Source organism: Megalobrama amblycephala, linkage group LG7 (genome assembly GCF_018812025.1).
Source record: "Megalobrama amblycephala isolate DHTTF-2021 linkage group LG7, ASM1881202v1, whole genome shotgun sequence".
NCBI lineage: Eukaryota > Metazoa > Chordata > Actinopteri > Cypriniformes > Xenocyprididae > Megalobrama > Megalobrama amblycephala.
Window position 1 is genome coordinate 12553832 of NC_063050.1, and position 27351 is coordinate 12581182.

Here is a 27351-nt window from a genome sequence, read left to right on the forward strand (position 1 = left end):
AAGTGTTGGGAAAATGGACTTATAACTAGTACATTAGTAATATGTATTTTTTTAATAAAATTAATTTCATTTAAATTTAGGATTACTATATAAAAGTCTATTAAGATTAAACTAATTTTCAAAGCGTTAAAAAAACTCCTCTGTATATTTTTGCATTACAGTTTTTTTTCAATTGCTAACATACTTTTGTCCAATCTGTAGTCACATTTTCAAAACTCTAAACACATTTAGCAGAACATCCGTCTGTTGTGGCCATACCATTAACACAATTCATGTCGTTTTCACACAAAATGCAATCAATTAACACATTTCTTAAATGCTTAAATTTTCTTTTCATATAAGCTTACCTCATACCAAAATCATGGATCTTTCTCATCTTATTTGCAAATGCTTAAACACAGCAAGTCAGAAATGAAGACCCAATGTTCCAATCTTTAAATATAGGATAAAACCTCTAATTCTGCAACAACAGCAGCTCAAAAGTATTAAAAAAAAAATTTTTTAAAACAAATACTAAACAATTGATAAGCATTTTTAATTAGCAGATCACTGAAATATTGAGAAATAGCAGATTCCAATCTCAGTTGGAAGCGCAGTTTAAGTTATTTTCATTACATGGACACACAGTAAAATAGGACTCTTTGAATCGGATTTGTTCAGTGTGGATGAAGAACAACACAGAGGAGCAGAGAGAAAATAATATCTGGGTAAGGGAGAAGAATGGATGATGGAGGAAAGGAGAAGTTGAATCAGGACAAGGGAGAAGAAGAGGTATGGGAGAGGAGGAAGAATGCTGGACTGTGCATCTCTGTTTTTTTCACTTACACGTGGAACCTATGAAAGCTTATTTCTGCCATGCTTAGAAAATAAAAAAGGTAATTATGTCTTTTTATCTCACAATTCTGACTTTTTAAACTCAATTCCTATAGTTTACATATCACAATTCTGAGGGGAAAAAGTCAGAATTGTGAGATGTATATTCACAATTGCAAATTAAAAAAAAAAAAAAAAAAAAAAATAGAATTGTGAGATAAAAAGTCACAATTACCTTTTTTATGCTTTTTTATTCTGTGGTGGAAAAAAAAGCTTCAACAGTAACCAAAGGCCATGTATGTTGGATTTGTTGTTGATCAATGGCAGCAATTTCATGTTTTAATTTCAGTAAATGCTTCATGTAAAGCTTTTACTACAACGATTCCACTACCACTGTTCCATATATGCAGAATATGTGGTCTGCGTAGGGCACTAACTACTAATGGGACACCATCCCACCCTCTATGAGGGCAACATCAACACCACACACCCAACCCCAAAAAGAGATTTCAACCAAGGGGCCAACTGAAGTTCTGCATAGGGGACTCATCTGACCAGTAGCTGCCCTGAGCAATTCTGTTACTTTCTTCTTCTTTTTTTCTACTGCACATTCTATAAAATAATGACTCACTTCTGTTGCCAAGAATGAACACATTCAACACTCAACCAAAAATATAGAATGGCTTACATGCATTACTCTATTACTGTAGTAAAAGGAAACTGAATTATAAAAACAATGGATTTCATATTTTCTCCAGTTAGAACTGAAACATGACAAGTAAATGCAGTTTTCGTAATGCCATCACCTGTTAGTATTTTGACAGTCATTGCGCTTTGATTGACTATATGTTCATGTTGAATAGAAAACTAGTGCTATGTTTTGACAGAACGACTCGATTTTGAATCAGGTTTGCTGTGTTTTGATAGAGTTAGTATGTGTTGAAAAAGGTTTTTAGCGTTTTGAAATGTGGAGTTTGTGTTTATATAACAAAATGTGGTTTTGGGCAGAAAATTAACTGTTTGGCTAACTGTGTGATGTTTGTGTGTTGCTGTGTTAAGAGTTTAGAAAAAGTACTTTAAGTATTGCTAAACGCTTGTTAGCAATTGAAAAAAACTGTAGTATACTTTATTTCAATGCACTAAAAATGTATTTAAGAAGTGGTATTTAGTATACTTTTTTAAGTGCACTGAATTACTACTGAAGTAAAAAATATGCTTGTAATTAGTATATTTATAGTGTATAACTTTTACAATTTTATTTAGCACATAATGTAAGAATATACCACAAATGCACTTGCTTGTATTTAAGTATTTTTAAGTGCAGTATACCTTTTTTCACCTGGGGATATACGCATTTTCAAAAATGCATTTGATTGTGCTTGGTCAGTGAATGAATGCACCATTACTGCATTGATAGGAAGACAACTTGGCATTTACACTTTGAGATGTTGCATAGTTTTTTTTGTTTTTTTTAATAATCACATTGACGGGAGCAGAATTTACATAGCATCTACACAATATTACATATTACACAACACAGTTCAAGTGACTGTTTGAATTCAGAATGAAAAAACTACAAGACTAAGCAAATTAAAATGAACTAAAAAAAGAAGGGAAAAAAACCCCTAAATAGATGTTAAATAGATGTTAAATAGATTAAATTGATGTTAAATAGTTTTAAATAGAACTTTTTAACTGTGACCACAAGAATTCCTTATAATCACAGTCAGAGGATTCACATTTAGTTACACACTGAATTTTATAATCTATAAAAATAAATAATTTTGCAAGAAATTTATTTGAACAACTGACTAGACAAAACTAGTTTAATCTGCAAAGTGGCAACTTCATTCAGAGATTGTATGTAGTGGATTGCATGCGGACAGACAGTTTTCCATGCCAGATCCTTAAGCCAACAGTTTTCTTGATTTCTTCACAGTAATCCTGATGGTCCCATTAATGTTAGCTTGAAAGTACTTGGCAAACTGCAATGAAAATGGGTAAAGTTAAATATGCATTACAGTTAAATGTACAGTAACATTTGTTGATTTACCCCGAAAATTAAACAAAAGCCTCAATATTTAATTATTAATATTAGCCAATTATTTTCAGCCTTGATAAGATTGTAACCACACAGAGTTTGGTTACTATGTTCCTTTTCGAGGGAACTCAATGCCACATCAGCTGACGCAATAAGGGGCGTGTCGGGCAGGACCCCAGTGTCTGAGGCATGTGTAACAACTTAGCCAATCATGGCCGAGGCAGTAATGACGTCGCAGGTGCTCTCATGTGTATAAAACGGGCACCTGAAAACACATCATCAGTTTCTATGTCTTCAGGAAGCCGCTTGTCAGGGCACCCAGCCAAGAGGGTCTTTCATTGGGAATAAAGATAGCATCCTGTTGGCAAGGGGAAACAGAGGTCCTCCCAGCTAACATAATTTTGTTATAAGAACGTTCTCTAAATATTCAGTGTTGGTTCTGGGAACATATAAAAACATTCCTGTAACGTCAAGAAAACTGGACGTTTTTAAAGATATAATGTCAACTTTCTTTCAACTTAATTTTGATCTAAAATTCAACATTGTAGGAACGTTGATTTGAAACATTCCAAGAACATGAAAATATCCAGTTTCCTTAATGTTAGTAGAATGTTATTTATGATGTTCCTGAAACATTCTTTCAATCATTCAAACACCTGCTGTGAACAAACACTGAAAGAAAGAGAAATAAGAACACAAACTACAACTTTCTTTAGTCCCATCAATGGCCACCAAAGCTGTTGTTCATTATTAAGCTATTTTCACCCACAGAACCTTCATGCCACAGATCAGACATTTTGAAATTGAATTTTAGACACACCCACAGACATCGAGAATCAGTATATGTTTCTCATCTATGGTGACATGCTTCATGCTGCAATGCATGCTGGGAGTCACCGTAGTATAAAACACATGACTCCCAGCATGCATTGCAGCATGAAGCATGTGCGGCATTGAAACCTATTTAGGCAGTATTTGGTAGCCATGATTATTACTCAGACTGAATAATTAGTCCAGCTATGATTGGTCTATACCCTAGAAAGCACCCTTTCTATTCAGAGTAGTTTCTCTTGTTAGCAGAAATTCAACAACTGTTGATTGCTAATATTTAAGTATAGTCCTTTCTCTGTCATAGAAATTAAAATTCTAAAAAGCAATAACGGACACGGTTATTACCCTGTCAACCAACTATTTCTCAAATGTCAGATTCTAAACAGTTCTTAAAGGGATCGTTCACCCCAAAATTTAAATTCTGTCATCGTTTACTCACACTCAAGTTGTATGAGGTAAAGCCCTGCATTTCTGCCCAAGCCCGACAGCCCTGAGACTTATTTATGGCCCTTGGTTTTCACATCATAGCTCACAGACGGGCTAGGCTTATGGCCTGTTTTAGACTTCTCATTCTTTTAATACTTTGGACGTCCATTAATTAAAATAAACCATGAGAAGCGTATGATGGTAAAAGAAACATATAGATAGGCATAGTGCTGCACAGGTAGAAACAACATGCGACCATGGCTGCGTTTCATTTCAGAGGCTGCGTGTTCACATCCTCTTGTTTAGTGTAGCAGCGAGTGCGCCTTCAGCGCTGGAAACTGGATTAAAACTAGGGATGTTCATGTCGGTGTGACCCATTAAAAATACCAAAATGTGTTTTTCAAGGCTTTAGTTTTATACACGCAAATACTTTCAGCATATAAGTCAACAGAATAGGAGTATTCACACTAAAAGGCTAAGTTGTGTATGAAGCGCTGAAGGGAGAAATCGTGCCAGTGCCTTGCACACATACACAACATAGCCTATCAGTTCTTGCATTGGTAACTTGATAGCCTGTTCGCAGCCTGTTCATATTCAAAATAAAGTACAGTCAATCAAACATAAAAAGTTGCACTGCTCAATGTATACATGATACATAATGAATATGGAAACATTTGGATTTGTGCAGAATTGGGGAGGAAGGCGACGTGTTCTTTTATTTTTCGTTATGGTTCTGTTCTGAATAGGCTGCCGTATATAGGATTTATTGTCTATAGCTATATGTTAATAGTTTGTTTGCTTTTTAAGCCGTCTAACCGATAGTATTGATCGGTCAGAATTCTTGGTTAACAGTTAACCAGTTAATTATGAGCATCCCTGATTAAAACTTTCCAATGCAGATGCTGTGTTTTTTCTCCATGATTCTCTCTCTTTATGAGAGTATTCTGGCTGTAGCATGTTGTCTCGTTTTTGTTATTTGATTATTTGATATTTGATATTTGATTTTGGTTATGTACTGTGGTGAAGCCTTGATTTTTGATACATAGCTAAGTGTAAGGTAAGACAACCTGTATTTTTTTTGTTTGTTTGTTTGTTTGTTTGTTTTCTTTTGTGTATAGCCCTGTTTTCTTCTGCACGCTATTGCGAGATGCAGAGCAGCTTGCCTCAGCTTTTTACTGTGTTATAAATGTTATAAATGTTTAAACTAACATTGTGATATGCTTATATTAGTGTTTTATATATATGGATTTTATTGTAGTCACATCAAGTGTTGATTTGAGTCAAAATCAATCAAACGTGGTCAACTCATTGTCAGCCGCTGCGGTCGTCACTTTATGAAACATAAACTTTAATTTAAAGGTCCCGTTCTTCGTGATCCTATGTTTCAAACTTTAGTTAGTGTGTAATGTTGTTGTTAGAGTATAAATAAAATCTGTAACATTTTAAAGCTCAAAGTTCAATGCCAAGCGAGATATTTTATTTAACAGAAGTCGCCTACATCGAACGGCCAGTTTGGACTACATCCCTCTACTTCCTTCTTTAATGATGTCACTAAAACAGTTGTTTGACTAACCTCCGCCCACAGGAATACACAAAAAAAGGGGGCGTGGTCTTGTTTCGCTCCCACGGAGAAGAGCAAGAGTTGCGTTTGTAGAGTGTGTTTGTCGCCATGTCGTCGAAACGCTGTTATTTTCATCCCGCAGTCCAATCACCTTTGTTTGGCCTTCCCAGGGACGCTGTACTTAGAGATCAATGGTCACAATTTATGTTTAACTCGGTTCCCGAAAATTATAATTGTGGTATCCTTACTGCAATAGTTAATGTTGGACTGCAGTGCACATAATGGCCACAAGAGGGGACTATGTTTATGTATATGGCTGTTTTACGTATGAGGTACTCTTCTGAGTGAGTGCTAACGTTGTACATTTTCTGTCGCTGCTTGTGGAGATTAAAGAGTTCAGTCTCTCGGGAATTATTGTCTTTTGTGTTCATTCGGCACAACACCACAATAATCCACATGTAAAACTATGTGCAGCACACGTTATGGTAAAAGGCGTGACCTTTCCGGGCAAGGTGCGCTCTCTCTATGGCTCTGGGTTCGCTAAGCTGCTGTCGAATCACAACACAGGAACCGCTGGCACAATCAGAACTCGTTACGTATTTCTGAAGGAGGGACTTCATAGAACAAGGAAGTCATCAGCCCGTTTTTATGACAGTGGAAACAGCGGTATACAGATAAGTAAATTATGTGAAAAATACTGTTTTTTTACACGCGAAACATGAACACATGTTATATTGCACACTATAAACAAAATCAAAGCTTCAAAAAAACACGAAAAACGGGACCTTTAACAAACAAAGAAGTGCTACAAACATTTTTCTGAATTAACTTAATAAAGAAACGAAAAGGATTACTACTACTTTGCCATTAAAATCAAAACACAACTATTTTAATTGCTGCAACAAAGGCTGTGTTATAGGGAGGGAAAAAAACAAACAAACAAAAAACATGGGCTCCAGTCGGCTTGGGCCGAGAATTCTGACAAGCTGTCAGACACAGGCCTAGATTTGAGGCCTGTGCAGGGCTCCAGTATAGAGTTTCTTCTGTTGAACGCAAAAGAAGATATTTTAAAGAATGTTGGCAGCCAAACATTTGCTGGTTCTTATTGACTTACATATTTTTATTTATTTATTTTTTCATACACAATACAGAAATAAACTCATACAGGTTTAGAACAACATGATGGTGAGTAAATGATGACAGAATTAAAATTTTTGGGTGAACTATCCTTTTAAGAGGGTTGTTGTTTTCTTTCTGGATTTACTTTGTTATTCTTATTAATAACAAGTTTTATTATCCTATTCCAGTGGTTCTCAAACCTGTCCTCCTGGAGTACCACCAGCACTGCACATTTTCTATGTCTCCCTATATCTGACACACATTTCAGGTCTTGCAGTCTCTACTTATGAGCTCATGAGTTGAATCAGGTGGGATAGATGAGAGAGACATACAAAATGTGCAGTGCTGTTTGTACTCTAGGACAGGTTTGAGAACCACTGCCCACTGTCATTACAGAACACTAGACCACTATATGTCACGGTTCGCAGGTCTGTGGATTCCTGTTCTGTTGTTTTGTGTGTGTGTGTTTTGGCTGTCACACAAAACAACAGAACAGGAATCCACAGACCTGCAAACCGTGACACTATATGGATCCAGCAAGAACAGCTTCATCTCATCTTGTTTGCCTTGTCAGCATTCCACAGTCCAGTATTCTCAGCATTTATCAGTTTGGGGGTCTCAGTAGTCCCAAGTCCAGTGGTCCCAGTGTCTCCTTAGTCCGATGATCCCTGTGTCTGGTGGTTATGGTGATTTCTGTCACGGCCACAGAGGCCATCCCTAAACTCTCTGGGCTCAACAGTTCGATAACAAGGCAATGCTTACAATTAGACAAAAAATGTTAATGGCAAAATATTAGCTTACCTTTTCAATATATGTAATGATCTCATCATTGCTCAGCTCAACAAAGGATCTCATTTTGAAAGTTGCATAAGCAAATGCTTTCGTATCTACAACATTCAAATTTAAATTAGATTAATTCCGGTGTAGGTGAATACAACTTTAGTAACAAAAACTGGTATAATGAATAATGAGAAACAATGCATAAACAGATAAAATAAATTTTGCTTACTTCGGGGGAGAGCATTTGGAGATGAAGATGTAGACTGACTTGCTGGCTTGCTAGTTGTTTGTTGAGATGTAGATGTTGTAGTTGTTGTTTGAGCTGTAGATGTTAATGCAGTTGATATTGATGCAGTTGATGTAGATTGAGCTGTAGATGTTGATGCAGTTGATGTTGAGTTTGATGCATTTGTCAGTTGAGTAGTAGATGTTGATTCAGTTGAAGCTGATTGAGTGGTAGATGTTGGAGTTGTAGTAAATGTTGGTGCAGTTGGCGTTTCAGTTGTAGAAGTTTGTGTAGTTGAAGTATATGTTGGGAGGGTTGTTTGAGTTGTAGATGCTGGTGTAGTTAATGTAGATGTTAGTGCAGGTGTTGCTGTTGATTGAGCTGTAGATGCTACTGTATTTGATGTTGGTTCAGATGTTGTCAAGCGAGATGCAGGTGCTAGTGCAGTTGATGTAAATCTTGATGTAGAGTGAGATGTAGATGTTGATGCAGATGTTGTTACTAGAGTTTTTTCTGATTGAGATGTTGTGGTTTCAGCTGTTGTTACTGTAGTTGATGTAGATGTTGGTTCAGGGATTGTCGAGTGAAATGCAGATGTTGATGCAGATGTTGTTACTGGAGTTGTTTCTGATTGAGATGTTGTTACTGTAGTTGATGTAGATGTTGGTTCAGGGGTTATTGAGTGAGATGCAGATGTTGTTGCAGATGTTGTTACTGGAGTTGTTTCTGACTGAGATGTTGTGGTTTCAGATGTTGTTAATGTAGTTGATGTAGATGTTGGTTCAGGGATTGTCAAGTGAGATGCAGATGTTGATACTGGAGTTGTTTGTGATTGAGATGTTGTGGTTTCAGATGTTGTTACTGGAGTTGATGTAGATGTTGGTGCAGGGATTGCTGAGTGAGATGCAGATGTTGATGCAGATTGTGTTAATGGAGATGTTTCTGATTGAGATATTGTGGTTTCAGATGTTGTTACTGTAGTTAATGTAGATGTTGGTTCAGGGGTTATTGAGTGAGATGCAGATGTTGATGCAGATGTTGATACTGGAGTTGTTTCTGATTGAGATGTTGTTTCAGATGTTGTTACTGGAGTTGATGTAGATGTTGGTTCAGGGGTTACTGAGTGAGGTGCAGATGTTGATGCAGATGTTGGTACTGGAGTTGTTTCTGATTGAGATGTTGTTTCAGATGTTGTTACTGTAGTTGATGTAGATGTTGGTACAGGAGTTATTGAGTGAGATGCAGATGTTGATGCAGATGTTGGTACTGGAGTTGTTTCTGATTGAGATGTTGTTTCAGTTGTTGTTAATGTAGTTGATGTAGATGTTGGTTCAGGGGTTACTGAGTGAGATGCAGATGTTGATGCAGATGTTGGTACTGGAGTTGTTTCTGATTGAGATGTTGTTACTGTAGTTGATGTAGATGTTGGTTCAGGGGTTATTGAGTGAGATGCAGATGTTGATGCAGATGTTGATACTGGAGTTGTTTCTGATTGAGATGTTGTTTCAGATGTTGTTACTGGAGTTGATGTAGATGTTGGTTCAGGGGTTACTGAGTGAGATGCAGATGTTGATGCAGATGTTGGTACTGGAGTTGTTTCTGATTGAGATGTTGTTTCAGATGTTGTTACTGTAGTTGATGTTGATGTTGGTACAGGAGTTATTGAGTGAGATGCAGATGTTGGTACTGGAGTTGTTTCTGATTGAGATGTTGTTTCAGTTGTTGTTAATGTAGTTGATGTAGATGTTGGTTCAGGGGTTACTGAGTGAGATGCAGATGTTGATGCAGATGTTGGTACTGGAGTTGTTTCTGATTGAGATGATGTTTCAGATGTTGTTACTGTAGTTGATGTAGATGTTGGCTCAGGAATTGTCGAGTGAGATGCAGATATTGATGCAGATGTTGATACTGGAGTTGTTTGTGATTGAAATGTGGTTTCAGATGTTGTTACTGTAGTTGATGTAGATGTTGGTTCAGGGGTTATTGAGTGAGATGCAGATGTTGATGCAGATGTTGTTACTGGAGTTGTTTCTGATTGAAATGTTGTGGTTTCAGATGCTGTTACTGTAGTTGATGTAGATGTTGGTTCAGGGGTTATTGAGTGAGATGCAGATGTTGATGCAGATGTTGATACTGGAGTTGTTTCTGATTGAGATGTTGTTTCAGATGTTGTTACTGGAGTTGATGTAGATGTTGGTTCAGGGGTTACTGAGTGAGGTGCAGATGTTGATGCAGATGTTGGTACTGGAGTTGTTTCTGATTGAGATGTTGTTTCAGATGTTGTTACTGTAGTTGATGTAGATGTTGGTACAGGAGTTATTGAGTGAGATGCAGATGTTGATGCAGATGTTGGTACTGGAGTTGTTTCTGATTGAGATCTTGTTTCAGTTGTTGTTAATGTAGTTGATGTAGATGTTGGTTCAGGGGTTACTGAGTGAGATGCAGATGTTGATGCAGATGTTGGTACTGGAGTTGTTTCTGATTGAGATGTTGTTACTGTAGTTGATGTAGATGTTGGTTCAGGGGTTATTGAGTGAGATGCAGATGTTGATGCAGATGTTGATACTGGAGTTGTTTCTGATTGAGATGTTGTTTCAGATGTTGTTACTGGAGTTGATGTAGATGTTGGTTCAGGGGTTACTGAGTGAGATGCAGATGTTGATGCAGATGTTGGTACTGGAGTTGTTTCTGATTGAGATGTTGTTTCAGATGTTGTTACTGTAGTTGATGTTGATGTTGGTACAGGAGTTATTGAGTGAGATGCAGATGTTGGTACTGGAGTTGTTTCTGATTGAGATGTTGTTTCAGTTGTTGTTAATGTAGTTGATGTAGATGTTGGTTCAGGGGTTACTGAGTGAGATGCAGATGTTGATGCAGATGTTGGTACTGGAGTTGTTTCTGATTGAGATGATGTTTCAGATGTTGTTACTGTAGTTGATGTAGATGTTGGCTCAGGAATTGTCGAGTGAGATGCAGATATTGATGCAGATGTTGATACTGGAGTTGTTTGTGATTGAAATGTGGTTTCAGATGTTGTTACTGTAGTTGATGTAGATGTTGGTTCAGGGGTTATTGAGTGAGATGCAGATGTTGATGCAGATGTTGTTACTGGAGTTGTTTCTGATTGAAATGTTGTGGTTTCAGATGCTGTTACTGTAGTTGATGTAGATGTTGGTTCAGGGGTTATTGAGTGAGATGAAGATGTTGATGCAGATGTTGTTACTGGAGTTGTTTCTGATTGAGATGTTGTGGTTTCATAGGTAGTGACTGTAGTTGATGCAGATGTTGGTTCAGGGGTTATTGAGTGAGATGCAGATGTTGATGCAGATGTTGTTACTGCAGTTGTTTCTGATTTAGATGTTGTGGTTTCATGGGTTGTTACTGGAGTTGATGTAGATGTTGGTTCAGGGGTTATTGAGTGAGATGCAGATGTTGATGCAGATTTTGTTAATGGAGATGTTTCTGATTGAGATGTTGTTTCAGTTGTTGTTACTGTAGTTGATGTAGATGTTGGTTCAGGTGTTACTGAGTTAGATGCAGTTGTTGATGCAGATGCTGATACTGGAGTTGTTTGAGATTGAAATGTTGTGGTTTCAGATGTTGTTACTGTAGTTGATGTAGATGTTGGTTCAGGGGTTATTGAGTGAGATGCAGATGTTGATGCAGATGTTGTTACTGGAGTTGTTTCTGATTGAGATGTTGTGGTTTCATAGGTTGTGACTGTAGTTGATGTAGATGTTGGTTCAGGGATTGTTGAATGAGATGCAGATGTTGATGCAGATGTTGTTATTGGAGTTGTTTCTGATTGAGATGTTGTGGTTTCATAGGTTGTTACTGTAGTTGATGCAGATGTTGGTACTGGAGTTGTTTCTGATTGAGATGTTGTGGTTTCATAGGTTGTGACTGTAGTTGATGTAGATGTTGGTTCAGGGATTGTTGAATGAGATGCAGATGTTGATGCAGATGTTGTTATTGGAGTTGTTTCTGATTGAGATGTTGTGGTTTCATAGGTTGTTACTGTAGTTGATGCAGATGTTGGTACTGGAGTTGTTTCTGATTGAGATGTTGTGGTTTCATAGGTTGTGACTGTAGTTGATGTAGATGTTGGTTCAGGGATTGTTGAATGAGATGCAGATATTGATGCAGATGTTGTTATTGGAGTTGTTTCTGATTGAGATGTTGTGGTTTCATAGGTTGTTACTGGAGTTGATGTAGATGTTGGTTCAGGGGTTATTGAGTGAGATGCAGATGTTGATGCAGATTTTGTTAATGGGGATGTTTCTGATTGAGATGTTGTTTCAGTTGTTGTTAATGTAGTTGATGTAGATGTTGGTTCAGGGGTTACTGAGTGAGATGCAGATGTTGATGCAGATGTTGGTACTGGAGTTGTTTCTGATTGAGATGTTGTGGTTTCATAGGTTGTTGACTGTAGTTGATGTAGATGTTGGTTCAGGGATTGTTGAATGAGATGCAGATGTTGATGCAGATGTTGTTATTGGAGTTGTTTCTGATTGAGATGTTGTGGTTTCATAGGTTGTTACTGTAGTTGATGTAGATGTTGGTTCAGGGGTTGTCGAGTGAGATGCAGATGTTGATGCAGATGTTGTTACTGCAGTTGTTTCTGATTGAGATGTTGTGGTTTCAGATGTTGTTAATGAAGTTGATATAGATGTTGGCTCAGGAATTATCGAGTGAGATGCAGATATTGATGCAGATGTTGTTATTGGAGATGTTTCTGATTGAGATGTTGTGGTTTCATCGGTTGTTACTGGAGTTGATGTAGATGTTGGTTCAGGGGTTATTGAGTGAGATGCAGATGTTGATGCAGATTTTGTTAATGGGGATGTTTCTGATTGAGATGTTGTGGTTTCATAGGTTGTTACTGTAGTTGATGCAGATGTTGGTACTGGAGTTGTTTCTGATTGAGATGTTGTGGTTTCATAGGTTGTGACTGTAGTTGATGTAGATGTTGGTTCAGGGATTGTTGAATGAGATGCAGATGTTGATGCAGATGTTGTTATTGGAGTTGTTTCTGATTGAGATGTTGTGGTTTCATAGGTTGTTACTGTAGTTGATGCAGATGTTGGTACTGGAGTTGTTTCTGATTGAGATGTTGTGGTTTCATAGGTTGTTGACTGTAGTTGATGTAGATGTTGGTTCAGGGATTGTTGAATGAGATGCAGATATTGATGCAGATGTTGTTATTGGAGTTGTTTCTGATTGAGATGTTGTGGTTTCATAGGTTGTTACTGGAGTTGATGTAGATGTTGGTTCAGGGGTTATTGAGTGAGATGCAGATGTTGATGCAGATTTTGTTAATGGGGATGTTTCTGATTGAGATGTTGTTTCAGTTGTTGTTAATGTAGTTGATGTAGATGTTGGTTCAGGGGTTACTGAGTGAGATGCAGATGTTGATGCAGATGTTGGTACTGGAGTTGTTTCTGATTGAGATGTTGTGGTTTCATAGGTTGTGACTGTAGTTGATGTAGATGTTGGTTCAGGGATTGTTGAAGTGAGATGCAGATGTTGATGCAGATGTTGTTACTGGAGTTGTTTCTGATTGAGATGTTGTGGTTTCATATGTTGTTACTGTAGTTGATGTAGATGTTGGTTCAGGGGTTGTCGAGTGAGATGCAGATGTTGATGCAGATGTTGTTACTGCAGTTGTTTCTGATTGAGATGTTGTGGTTTCAGATGTTGTTAATGAAGTTGATATAGATGTTGGCTCAGGGGTTATCGAGTGAGATGCAGATATTGATGCAGATGTTGTTACTGGAGTTGTTTCTGATTGAGATGTTATGGTTTCAGATGTTGTTACTGGAGTTGATGTAGATGTTGGTTCAGGGGTTATTGAGTGAGATGCAGATGTTGATGCAGATTTTGTTAATGGGGATGTTTCTGATTGAGATGTTGTTTCAGTTGTTGTTAATGTAGTTGATGTAGATGTTGGTTCAGGGGTTACTGAGTGAGATGCAGATGTTGATGCAGATGTTGGTACTGGAGTTGTTTCTGATTGAGATGTTGTTTCAGTTGTTGTTAATGTAGTTGATGTAGATGTTGGTTCAGGGGTTACTGAGTGAGATGCAGATGTTGATGCAGATGTTGGTACTGGAGTTGTTTCTGATTGAGATGTTATGGTTTCAGATGTTGTTACTGGAGTTGATGTAGATGTTGGTTCAGGGGTTACTGAGTGAGATGCAGATGTTGATGCAGATGTTGGTACTGGAGTTGTTTCTGATTGAGATGTTGTTTCAGATGTTGTTACTGTAGTTGATGTAGATGTTGGTTCAGGGGTTACTGAGTGAGATGCAGATGTTGATACTGGAGTTGTTTGTGATTGAAATGCTGTTGTTTCAGATGTTGTTACTGTAGTTGATGTAGACGTTGGTTCAGGGGTTATTGAGTGAGATGCAGATGTTGATGCAGATGTTGGTACTGGAGTTGTTTCTGATTGAGATGTTGTGGTTTCAGATGTTGTTACTGTAGTTGATGTAGATGTTGGTTCAGGGGTTACTGAGTGAGATGCAGATGTTGATGCAGATGTTGGTACTGGAGTTGTTTCTGATTGAGATGTTGTTTCAGATGTTGTTACTGTAGTTGATGTAGATGTTGGTTCAGGGGTTACTGAGTGAGATGCAGATGTGATGCAGATACTGGAGTTGTTTGTGATTGAAGATGCTGTTGTTTCAGATGTTGTTACTGTAGTTGATGTAGATGTTGGTTCAGGGGTTATTGAGTGAGATGCAGATGTTGATGCAGATGTTGGTACTGGAGTTGTTTCTGATTGAGATGTTGTGGTTTCAGATGTTGTTACTGTAGTTGATGTAGATGTTGGTTCAGGGGTTACTGAGTGAGATGCAGATGTTGATGCAGATATTGGTAATGGAGTTGTTTGTGATTGAGATGTTGTGGTTTCAGATGTTGTTACTGTAGTTGATGTAGATGTTGGTTTAGGGGTTACTGAGTGAGATGCAGATGTTGATGCAGATATTGGTAATGGAGTTGTTTCTGATTGAGATGTTGTTTCAGATGTTGTTACTGTAGTTGATGTAGATGTTGGTTCAGGGGTTACTGAGTGAGATGCAGATGTTGATGCAGATGTTGGTACTGGAGTTGTTTCTGATTGAGATGTTGTTTCAGATGTTGTTACTGTAGTTGATGTAGATGTTGGTTCAGGGGTTACTGAGTGAGATGCAGATGTTGATGCAGATGTTGGTACTGGAGTTGTTTCTGATTGAGATGTTGTTTCAGATGTTGTTACTGTAGTTGATGTAGATGTTGGTTCAGGGGTTACTGAGTGAGATGCAGATGTTGATGCAGATGTTGGTACTGGAGTTGTTTCTGATTGAGATGTTGTTTCAGATGTTGTTACTGTAGTTGATGTAGATGTTGGTTCAGGGGTTACTGAGTGAGATGCAGATGTTGATGCAGATGTTGGTACTGGAGTTGTTTCTGATTGAGATGTTGTTTCAGATGTTGTTACTGTAGTTGATGTAGATGTTGGTTCAGGGGTTACTGAGTGAGATGCAGATGTTGATGCAGATGTTGGTACTGGAGTTGTTTCTGATTGAGATGTTGTTTCAGATGTTGTTACTGTAGTTGATGTAGATGTTGGTTCAGGGGTTACTGAGTGAGATGCAGATGTTGATGCAGATGTTGGTACTGGAGTTGTTTCTGATTGAGATGTTGTTTCAGATGTTGTTACTGTAGTTGATGTAGATGTTGGTTCAGGGGTTACTGAGTGAGATGCAGATGTTGATGCAGATGTTGGTACTGGAGTTGTTTCTGATTGAGATGTTGTTTCAGATGTTGTTACTGTAGTTGATGTAGATGTTGGTTCAGGGGTTACTGAGTGAGATGCAGATGTTGATGCAGATGTTGGTACTGGAGTTGTTTCTGATTGAGATGTTGTTTCAGATGTTGTTACTGTAGTTGATGTAGATGTTGGTTCAGGGGTTACTGAGTGAGATGCAGATGTTGATGCAGATGTTGGTACTGGAGTTGTTTCTGATTGAGATGTTGTTTCAGTTGTTGTTAATGTAGTTGATGTAGATGTTGGTTCAGGGGTTACTGAGTGAGATGCAGATGTTGATGCAGATGTTGGTACTGGAGTTGTTTCTGATTGAGATGTTGTTTCAGATGTTGTTACTGTAGTTGATGTAGATGTTGGTTCAGGGGTTACTGAGTGAGATGCAGATGTTGATGCAGATGTTGGTACTGGAGTTGTTTCTGATTGAGATGTTGTTTCAGATGTTGTTACTGTAGTTGATGTAGATGTTGGTTCAGGGGTTACTGAGTGAGATGCAGATGTTGATGCAGATGTTGGTACTGGAGTTGTTTCTGATTGAGATGTTGTTTCAGATGTTGTTACTGTAGTTGATGTAGATGTTGGTTCAGGGGTTACTGAGTGAGATGCAGATGTTGATGCAGATGTTGGTACTGGAGTTGTTTCTGATTGAGATGTTGTTTCAGATGTTGTTACTGTAGTTGATGTAGATGTTGGTTCAGGGGTTACTGAGTGAGATGCAGATGTTGATGCAGATGTTGGTACTGGAGTTGTTTCTGATTGAGATGTTGTTTCAGATGTTGTTACTGTAGTTGATGTAGATGTTGGTTCAGGGGTTACTGAGTGAGATGCAGATGTTGATGCAGATGTTGGTACTGGAGTTGTTTCTGATTGAGATGTTGTTTCAGATGTTGTTACTGTAGTTGATGTAGATGTTGGTTCAGGGGTTACTGAGTGAGATGCAGATGTTGATGCAGATGTTGGTACTGGAGTTGTTTCTGATTGAGATGTTGTTTCAGATGTTGTTACTGTAGTTGATGTAGATGTTGGTTCAGGGGTTACTGAGTGAGATGCAGATGTTGATGCAGATGTTGGTACTGGAGTTGTTTCTGATTGAGATGTTGTTTCAGATGTTGTTACTGTAGTTGATGTAGATGTTGGTTCAGGGGTTACTGAGTGAGATGCAGATGTTGATGCAGATGTTGGTACTGGAGTTGTTTCTGATTGAGATGTTGTTTCAGATGTTGTTACTGTAGTTGATGTAGATGTTGGTTCAGGGGTTACTGAGTGAGATGCAGATGTTGATGCAGATGTTGGTACTGGAGTTGTTTCTGATTGAGATGTTGTTTCAGATGTTGTTACTGTAGTTGATGTAGATGTTGGTTCAGGGGTTACTGAGTGAGATGCAGATGTTGATGCAGATGTTGGTACTGGAGTTGTTTCTGATTGAGATGTGGTTTCAGATGTTGTTACTGTAGTTGATGTAGATGTTGGTTCAGGGGTTACTGAGTGAGATGCAGATGTTGATGCAGATGTTGGTACTGGAGTTGTTTCTGATTGAGATGTTGTTTCAGATGTTGTTACTGTAGTTGATGTAGATGTTGGTTCAGGGGTTACTGAGTGAGATGCAGATGTTGATGCAGATGTTGGTACTGGAGTTGTTTCTGATTGAGATGTTGTTTCAGATGTTGTTACTGTAGTTGATGTAGATGTTGGTTCAGGGGTTACTGAGTGAGATGCAGATGTTGATGCAGATGTTGATACTGGAGTTTTTTGTGATTGAGATGTTGTGGTTTCAGATGTTGTTACTGTAGTTGATGTAGATGTTGGCCCAGGGGTTACTGAGTGAGATGCAGATGATGATGCAGATGTTGGTACTGGAGTTGTTTCTGATTGAGATGTTGTTTTCAGATGTTGTTACTGGAGTTGATGTAGATGTTGGTTCAGGGGTTACTGAGTGAGATGCAGATGTTGATGCAGATGTTGGTACTGGAGTTGTTTCTGATTGAGATGTTATGGTTTCAGATGTTGTTACTGGAGTTGATGTAGATGTTGGTTCAGGGGTTACTGAGTGTGATGCAGATGTTGATGCAGATGTTGGTACTGGAGTTGTTTCTGATTGAGATGTTGTTTCAGATGTTGTTACTGTAGTTGATGTAGATGTTGGTTCAGGGGTTACTGAGTGAGATGCAGATGTTGATGCAGATGTTGATACTGGAGTTGTTTGTGATTGAAATGTTGTGGTTTCAGATGTTGTTACTGGAGTTGATGTAGATGTTGGTTCAGGGGTTATTGAGTGAGATGCAAATGTTGATGCAGATGTTGGTACTGGAGTTGTTTCTGATTGAGATGTTGTTTCAGATGTTGTTACTGAGTGAGATGCAGATGTTGATGCAGATGTTGGTACTGGAGGTGTTTCTGATTGAGATGTTTCAGATGTTGTTACTGTAGTTGATGTAGATGTTGGTTCAGGGGTTATTGAGTGAGATGCAGATGTTGATGCAGATGTTGTTACTGGAGTTGTTTCTGATTGAGATGTTGTTTCAGATGTTGTTACTGTAGTTGATGTAGATGTTGGTTCAGGGGTTACTGAGTGAGATGCAGATGTTGATGCAGATGTTGATACTGGAGTTGTTTGTGATTGAAATGTTGTGGTTTCAGATGTTGTTACTGGAGATGATGTAGATGTTGGTTCAGGGGTTACTGAGTGAGATGCAGATGTTGGTACTGGAGTTGTTTCTGATTGAGATGTTATGGTTTCAGATGTTGTTACTAGAGTTGATGTAGATGTTGGTTCAGGGGTTATTGAGTGAGATGCAGATGTTGATGCAGATTTTGTTAATGGAGATGTTTCTGATTGAGATGTTGTTTCAGTTGTTATTAATGTAGTTGATGTAGATGTTGGTTCAGGGGTTACTGAGTGAGATGCAGATGTTGACGCAGATGTTGGTACTGGAGTTGTTTCTGATTGAGATGTTGTTTCAGTTGTTGTTAATGTAGTTGATGTAGATGTTGGTTCAGGGGTTACTAAGTGAGATGCAGATGTTGATGCAGATGTTGGTACTGGAGTTGTTTCTGATTGAGATGTTGTTTCAGATGTTGTTACTGTAGTTGATGTAGATGTTGGTTCAGGGGTTATTGAGTGAGATGCAGATGTTGATGCAGATGCTGGTACTGGAGTCGTTTCTGATTGAGATATTATGGTTTTAGATGTTGTTATTGGAGTTGATGTAGATGTTGGTTCAGGGGTTACTGAGTGAGATGCAAATGTTGATGCAGATGTTGGTACTGGAGTTGTTTCTGATTGAGATGTTGTTTCAGATGGTGTTACTGTAGTTGATGTAGATGTTGGTTCAGGGGTTACTGAGTGAGATGCAGATGTTGATGCAGATGTTGGTATTGGAGTTGTTTCTGATTGAGATGTTGTTTCAGATGCTGTTACTGTAGTTGATGTAGATGTTGGTTCAGGGGTTACTGAGTGAGATGCAGATGTTGATGCAGATGTTGATACTGGAGTTGTTTGTGATTGAAATGTTGTTTCAGATGTTGTTACTGAGTGAGATGCAGATGTTGATGCAGATATTGGTACTGGAGGTGTTTCTAAATGAGATGTTTCAGATGTTGTTACTGTAGTTGATGTAGATGTTGGTTCAGGGGTTATTGAGTGAGATGCAGATGTTGATGCAGATGTTGTTAATGGACTTGTTTCTGATTGAGATGTTATGGTTTCAGATGTTGTTACTGTAGTTGATGTAGATGTTGGTTCAGGGGTTACTGACTGAGATGCAGATGTTGGTACTGGAGTTGTTTCTGATTGAGATGTTGTTTCAGATGTTGTTACTGTAGTTGATGTAGATGTTGGTTCAGGGGTTATTGAGTGAGATGCAGATGTTGATGCAGATGTTGTTACTGGTGTTTTTTCTGATTGAGATGTTATGGTTTCAGATGTTGTTACTGGAGTTGATGTAGATGTTGGTTCAGGGGTTATTGAGTGAGATGCAGATGTTGATGCAGATATTGGTACTGGAGTTGTTTCTGATTGAGATGTTGTTTCAGATGTTGTTACTGTAGTTGATGTAGATGTTGGTTCAGGGGTTACTGAGTGAGATGCAGATGTTGATGCAGATGTTGATACTGGAGTTGTTTGTGATTGAAATGTTGTGGTTTCAGATGTTGTTACTGGAGATGATGTAGATGTTGGTTCAGGGGTTACTGAGTGAGATGCAGATGTTGGTACTGGAGTTGTTTCTGATTGAGATGTTATGGTTTCAGATGTTGTTACTAGAGTTGATGTAGATGTTGGTTCAGGGGTTATTGAGTGAGATGCAGATGTTGATGCAGATTTTGTTAATGGAGATGTTTCTGATTGAGATGTTGTTTCAGTTGTTGTTAATGTAGTTGATGTAGATGTTGGTTCAGGGGTTACTGAGTGAGATGCAGATGTTGACGCAGATGTTGGTACTGGAGTTGTTTCTGATTGAGATGTTGTTTCAGATGTTGTTACTGTAGTTGATGTAGATGTTGGTTCAGGGGTTATTGAGTGAGATGCAGATGTTGATGCAGATGCTGGTACTGGAGTTGTTTCTGATTGAGATGTTGTTTCAGATGTTGTTACTGTAGTTGATGTAGATGTTGGTTCAGGGGTTACTGAGTGAGATGCAGATGTTGATGCAGATATTGGTACTGGAGTTGTTTCTGATTGAGATGTTGTTTCAGATGTTGTTACTGTAGTTGATGTAGATGTTGGTTCAGGGGTTACTGAGTGAGATGCAGATGTTGATGCAGATGTTGATACTGGAGTTGTTTGTGATTGAAATGTTGTGGTTTCAGATGTTGTTACTGGAGATGATGTAGATGTTGGTTCAGGGGTTACTGAGTGAGATGCAGATGTTGGTACTGGAGTTGTTTCTGATTGAGATGTTATGGTTTCAGATGTTGTTACTAGAGTTGATGTAGATGTTGGTTCAGGGGTTATTGAGTGAGATGCAGATGTTGATGCAGATTTTGTTAATGGAGATGTTTCTGATTGAGATGTTGTTTCAGTTGTTGTTAATGTAGTTGATGTAGATGTTGGTTCAGGGGTTACTGAGTGAGATGCAGATGTTGACGCAGATGTTGGTACTGGAGTTGTTTCTGATTGAGATGTTGTTTCAGATGTTGTTACTGTAGTTGATGTAGATGTTGGTTCAGGGGTTATTGAGTGAGATGCAGATGTTGATGCAGATGCTGGTACTGGAGTTGTTTCCGATTGAGATGTTGTTTCAGATGTTGTTACTGCAGTTGATGTAGATGTTGGTTCAGGGGTTACTGAGTGAGATGCAGATGTTGACGCAGATGTTGGTACTGGAGTTGTTTCTGATTGAGATGTTGTTTCAGATGTTGTTACTGTAGTTGATGTAGATGTTGGTTCAGGGGTTATTGAGTGAGATGCAGATGTTGATGCAGATGCTGGTACTGGAGTTGTTTCTGATTGAGATGTTGTTTCAGATGTTGTTACTGTAGTTGATGTAGATGTTGGTTCAGGGGTTATTGAGTGAGATGCAGATGTTGATGCAGATGTTGTTACTGGAGTTGTTTCTGATTGAGATATTATGGTTTCAGATGTTGTTACTGTAGTTGATGTAGATTTTGGTTCAGGGGTTATTGAGTGAGATGCAGATGTTGATGCAGATGTTGGTACTGGAGTTGTTTCTGATTGAGATGTTGTTTCAGATGGTGTTACTGTAGTTGATGTAGATGTTGGTTCAGGGGTTACTGAGTAAGATGCAGATGTTGATGCAGATGTTGGTATTGGAGTTGTTTCTGATTGAGATGTTGTTTCAGATGCTGTTACTGTAGTTGATGTAGATGTTGGTTCAGGGGTTACTGAGTGAGATGCAGATGTTGATGCAGATGTTGATACTGGAGTTGTTTCTGATTGAGGTGTTGTGTTTTCAGATGTTGTTACTGCAGTTGATGTAGATGTTGTTTCAGGGATTGTCGAGTGAGATGCTGATGTTGATGCAGATGTTGTTACTGGAGTTAATGTATACCCTAGTGAAAAAAAAAAACTATGCTAAGTATACTTGCAGTCAGACTAATTATCACCATATTTCCAGTGTGTTAATGATTAGTTAACTTAAAGTGTGCTATTATGAAACAACTAATTTTGTACCAAGTATATTTTAGTTGTAATTAAGTTGTATAAATACTGTATAAGTACAGTAAACTGTATACTGTATAAAAATTTACTATTGTATATAATATATACTATACTAGTATATATACTATGTACTATAGTGGAGCTACATACTATTAGTGGAGCTATATACAACTATTACATTTATGTTATGCTGTTAGCAACAGCATAACATAAATGTAAGTGTAAACGTCAAATGAGACCGGACAACAAGCACAGAAAACACAGGAACTTAAATACAGAGGTAAATAAGGAGTTAAACGGAAACAGCTGAGTGTGATTGCAAATCATATTAATAACCATGGTAACACAGGAAAAGTGGGAAAACTAAACAAAGGAACACATGTGAGCAAAAGTGACAAAATAAGAGTCCATGAAAATGAAACTAAATAAACAGAACTGTAACAGGAACAAATGAGTAGTGCAATATTAGCACTCCACTATTAACAAGCAAGAAAACGTCTCGGTTACGTATGTAACCCTCGTTCCCTGAAGGAGGGAATGGAGACGTACGTCAGTAGTGACCGACGAATTGGGATATTGCTAGAGAGCCCTATCAGCTTCGAGTGAACTAAAACAAGCCAATTGAGTTGGTGTGCGATATTTGCATGATGCGCACCGCCCCCGACAGGTGTACATAAATAGGAAGTAGATGCAATCGCACTCTGTTTTTCGCTGAGGAGACAACTGGTGTCCGCGCAGCAGCGAGGGTACAGAAACTGTGGCGACGGGACGTACGTTTCCGTTCCCTCCTTCAGGGAACGAGAGTTACATACGTAACCGAGACGTTCCCTTTCAGTCGGTCACGTTCGACGTACGTCAGTAGTGACCGACGAATTGGGATCCCAACTAAAGCGCCACAGTTACGAAACCCCTTCCAGTGCCCAGCGCAAGCTCGGCCGCCCATTGCACTAGCTGGGACGGTGAAGGGGGCGAGCTTACGCCGAGAGCGTCTACTGCTGTTCCACAACTACCCACTAAGTAAACTAGACTACACTGGGAAGCGAACCCGTAGGGGACGCTGCGGAGGCCACTACCTACCCACGGGGGAGGAATTTACGTGGAAAGTACACATATGGACTGGCCCGAGGGGCAGTACGCATATGGAAGTCCCTGGGATGGCTCCACCTGGGTAAGGGGAGACTCATCTGACAGGTGACAGCAGAGCTGGCTCTGCTAAGGGAAAGACACGGACTCGCCCGTAAGGAGTTTTAAACTGTGGAAGATTACACATATGGGACCGCTCACATAGAGGAGTCACGACATATGGACCCCAGCCAACAGACAGCGTCAGCGACGGATGTAGGCCTGGCATCAGACACTCCGCAATGTCCGAGCCGAAGGGGGAGGCGGAGGAACTCGACAGGGTTCGCCAAGCGGGGAACACGACTGGAGTCAAAAGTATGCACGCATCCGGCCCAGGGGGCGGGAATGGCATTGCAAGCCGACACTTAGAGCGGGTTCAACGTGTCTACCGGCTAGTGGAAGCGAGTACACGGGAAGATACCGGCTCTACACGTAGGCTATAGAATCTAGCGAATGTGTTAGGTGTCGCCCAGCCCGCAGCTCTACAGATATCTGTCAGCGAGGCGCCATGAGCCAACGCCCAGGAAGAGGCCACTCCTCTGGTGGAGTGGGCTCTCAACCCAAGCGGGCAAGGCACGCCCTGGGAATCATACGCCAAGGCGATGGCATCCACTATCCAGTGGGCCATCCTCTGCTTGGAGACAGCCTTTCCCTTCTGCTGGCCTCCGTAACAGACAAAGAGCTGATCTGAGGTCCTGAAGCTTCGTGTTCTGTCCACGTACACACGCAGAGCGTGGACGGGACAGAGCAAAGCTAGGGCTGGGTCTGCCTCCTCCAAAGGCAGCGCTTGCAGGTTCACTACCTGATCTCTGAAGGGAGTGGTAGGAACCTTGGGCACATATCCGGGCCGGGGTCTCAGGATGATTTGAGAGTCACCGGGCCCGAACTCTAGGCACGATTCGTCGACCGAAAATGCGTGCAGATCCCCTACCCTCTTCAGAGAAGCCAATGCAACCAGGAGGACGGTTTTGAGAGACAGTGCTTTTAACTCGACTGATTGCAAAGGTTCGAAGGGCTGACCCTGGAGAGATGTAAGAACCAGGGTCAGATCCCAAGAGGGTATGGAGGAAGGGCGAGGAGGATTTAGTCTCCTCGCCCCCCTCAGGAACCTGACGATCAGTGCTGTCCGAGCGGACCAGTACGTGCTTGTCTGACAGCAGCCCCTTGAAGCGGCCCAGTGCAAGACGTACTGCTAGCAACTCGAGGCAATTGATATGCCAATGCAGTTGAGGCCCCGTCCACGATCCGACGCTGCATGCCCGTTGTACATGGCCCCCCATCCGGTAGCGGAGGCATCTGTGGAGACCACAGCGTGCCTGGACACCTGTTCCAGGGGCACTCCCGCCCGCAGGAACGAGGGGTCCGACCACCGGATGAGGGTGCGATGGCAGCTCGGTGTCACGGGGACACAGAGCGTACCACGCTGCCACGCCCATCTCGGGACCCGGCCGCGAAGCCAGTGTTGAAGCGGCCTCATATGGAGCAATCCGAGAGGCGTTACCGCGGCTGCAGATGCCATATGCCCCAGGAACCTTTGAAATAGTTTCAGTGGGGCCGCTGTCCTGCGCTTGAGCGTGCTCAGGCAGGTCAACACTGACTGGATGCGTTCCTCGGTGAGGCGCGCAGTCCGGGCGACCGAGTCTAGCTCGAGACCGAGATCCTCTGCCCGGGGGAGAGTTTGCTCTTGTCCCAGTTGACCCGAAGCCCCAACCGGCTGAGGTGAGCTAAAACCATATCCCTGTGTTCGCACAACTGCGCTCGCGAGCTGGCCAGGATCAACCAGTCGTCGAGGTAGTTGAGAATACGAACGCCTTGTTCCTTGAGGGGAACAATGGCCGCCTCCGCAACCTTCGTGAAGACGCGGGGCGACAGGGCCAGCCCGAAGGGTAGGACTTTGTACTGATATGCTCGACCCTCGAATGCAAACCGTAGGAAGGGTCTGTGGCGAGGCAGAATCGAGACATGAAATGACCCGTCCTTCAGGTCGATCGCTGCAAACCAATCCTGGGGACGGATGCATTAGAAAATGCGCTTCTGCGTGAGCATCTTGAACGGCAACTTGTGAAGGTACCGGTTCAAGACGCGCAGATCCAGGATTGGCCGTAACCCACCGCCCTTTTTCGGTACAATGAAGTCGGGGCTGTAAAACCCCGACCTCATCTCGGCTGGAGGGACCGGCTCGATTGCATCCTTCGCCAGGAGGACAGCAATCTCCGCCCGGAGAACAGGTGCATTGTCCAACGACACCTGAGTGAAGTGGACACCCCTGAAAACCGGGGGACGCCGGGCGAACTGAATCGCATAGCCGAGTCTGATGGTGCGAATGAGCCAGCGGGACGGGCTGGAAAGCGCAGTCCATTCTTCCAGACACCGAGCCAACGGGACCAAAGGCACCACAGACGCACCGGGGGTGGGGCAGCGAGGCAGAGTACGGGGACCCGACTCGGACGACATGGGAGCGGCCCGGAGTGTGGTCGGACTCTAGGAGGCAGCAGTGCGTATGGGAGACGGCGCACGGGGCGCGGCCTGCACCATCACACTGCCACCTGCTGGCGAAGTAAGAGGGGGCTGCGAGTGGCAAGGCTTTTGAGGGGCGTCGCACACTGACAGGCGTGCCCTCTTGTGACCTGGAGGTTGGAGAAACTGCTCTTTTTGTGAAAAAGTGGGTACCGGACAGACAACATTCACAAATTCCCCCCGGCCCTCCTCCGGGGGTGGAAGAGAAGATGGAACTCTCTCCCAAAGAGCTGGATCCTTCCCCTCCAGGTTGCCCGTCTCAGGATCGTGACTTCCTCGATCGCTTACCACCTGGCTTGGCTGAGATGGGCTGGGCGCCATGACCGCGACCGGCACTCTGCTGTTTGGCAGGTGTAGGCTGCTGCTTCGCCGGTTTAGCAGAGGCAGAGGACGGCGCAGGCGGGCGCCCTCGGCGATGAGCGGGCTGAGGCTGAGCCGCCGGCAGCAGGGTGGAGGCAGCAGCGGACCGCCGGGGCATGACATGTTTAATAGCCTCAGCCTGCTTCTGTGCGGCGGAGAACTGTTGGGCGAAGCTCTCCACTGCGTCGCCGAAAAGGCCGACCGGGGACATGGGGGAGTCCGGGAATCGATGTTTATCGGTTTCCCTCATGTCCGCCAGGGTCAGCCAGAGGTGGCGCTGCTGGACTACGAGCGTAGACATCGCATGACCAACAGAACGTGCTGTCACCTTCGTCGCTCGGAGGGCGAGGTCGGTGGCAGTGCGCAGCTCCCCCAGCAGCTGTTGGTCAAGCCCTCCCTGGGGCATTTCCGATAGCGCCTTTGCTTGGTACACACCTGCAAAAGGGCCATGGCATGCAGGGCGGAGGCAGCTTGTCCACAGGCTCTGTAAGCTTTCTCCATCAGTCCTGAGGAGAATTTGCAGGCCCGGGACGGGAGACGTGGTTCACCGCACCAGCCGGTGGCCGTTGGACACAGCTGCGTCGCAACGGACCGCTCGACTGGGGGAATCCGATCGTATCCCCTAGCCTCTCCGCCATCCAGGGCGGTGAAGGCGGACGAGGGACCAGTTCTAGCACGAGTGCTATACGGCGTTCGCCAGAATCTGGTCACCTCGTCGTGCACCTCCGGGAAGAATGGCATCGGGGCGGGGCGCTGGGGTTGACCAGCGCGACCGGCCCCGGGGTACCAATCATCGAGCCGAGAGGGCCCGGGACAGGGTGGACGGTTCCACACGAGCCCAACACTCTCGGTCGCCCGGGAAAGCACAGCCATCAACTCGGGATCGGCCTCGGGCGACGCTACCGTCCCGGAGAGCGGCAACGGAGCCGAGTCTTCATCTCCCGAGGAATCGGGCTCACCTTCCGATGCTGAGATCGACATCTGATCCGCAGCAGGCGCACCAAAGGTAACGGCTGGACAGTCCGTAAAGGGCCCAGTGGAAACCGATGGCGGCACGACGGGTTGCAGTGCTGCTGAGGCGGCAGGGGCCCGAGGAGCAGAGCTCGGCGGGGAAGCCCTGACGGTGATCCTCAGGTCACCCTGCCTACACACCATCGAACCGTCATTCCGGCCGGAGCCGGAAAAAACGGCCGAACGGGGCATAGGGGAGGGGACCCCCGCTACCTGAGACTTCAGGAATGAGAGTCTAGACCTCAGCACTGCGATAGTCATGTTCCCGAAATGGGAACATGAGCTATCCACAAAAGTTGCTTCAGCGTGCTGAACGCCCAAACACGTGATGCAGCGATTGTGCCCATCAGCAGGGACCAGGGAACGACCGCACCCAGTAACGCACAGACGAAATGACATCTTTGTAAAGACGCAGGGTTCGTTTGTGAAGCTCTTTCAGAAGGGGAATTACAGCTTTCTCGTGCTGAAGCACGCAGGGAGTGTCACGATGTGTTCGGGTACACCACTCCCCGAACACAACGCAGGAACCGGCCCAAATCGCAACCGCTCTTTCTATAGCGCGCTTAACGGGCAGACGGTTGTTGTGAAAACAGCAGTTTAGAGCTCAATGCTTAGG

At 42.1% G+C, this 27351-nt stretch overlaps 1 protein-coding gene across 1 annotated transcript; it reads right to left on the reverse strand.

Annotated features, from left to right (window-relative positions):
* Positions 1–1982: 1982 nt before the first annotated feature.
* LOC125273115 (serine-rich adhesin for platelets-like) lies at positions 1983–25847 on the reverse strand. Its single transcript, XM_048198384.1, has 6 exons — positions 25388–25847; positions 17619–21574; positions 13616–17500; positions 7801–12223; positions 7593–7678; positions 1983–2798 (listed from the first exon to the last, which is right to left on the reverse strand). The coding sequence occupies exons 1-6, from the start codon at positions 25845–25847 to the stop codon at positions 2721–2723; spliced, it is 12888 nt and encodes a 4295-aa protein (XP_048054341.1). The 3' UTR covers positions 1983–2720.
* Between the last annotated feature and the right edge of the window lie 1504 nt (positions 25848–27351).

What these genes read in the sequence shown, in the direction of transcription:
- LOC125273115 (XM_048198384.1), bottom strand. Translation starts at nt 25,847, where the DNA reads ATGTCATGCCCCGGCGGTCCGCTGCTGCCTCCACCCTGCTGCCGGCGG. An exon ending in TACTTCGCCAGCAGGTGGCA is followed by an intron (nt 21,575 to 25,387) that starts GTGTGATGGTGC and finishes CATCAACATCAG; the next exon opens with CATCTCACTCGACAATCCCT. An exon ending in CAACATCTACATCAACTCCA is followed by an intron (nt 12,224 to 13,615) that starts GTAACAACATCT and finishes CATCAACTACAG; the next exon opens with TCAACAACCTATGAAACCAC.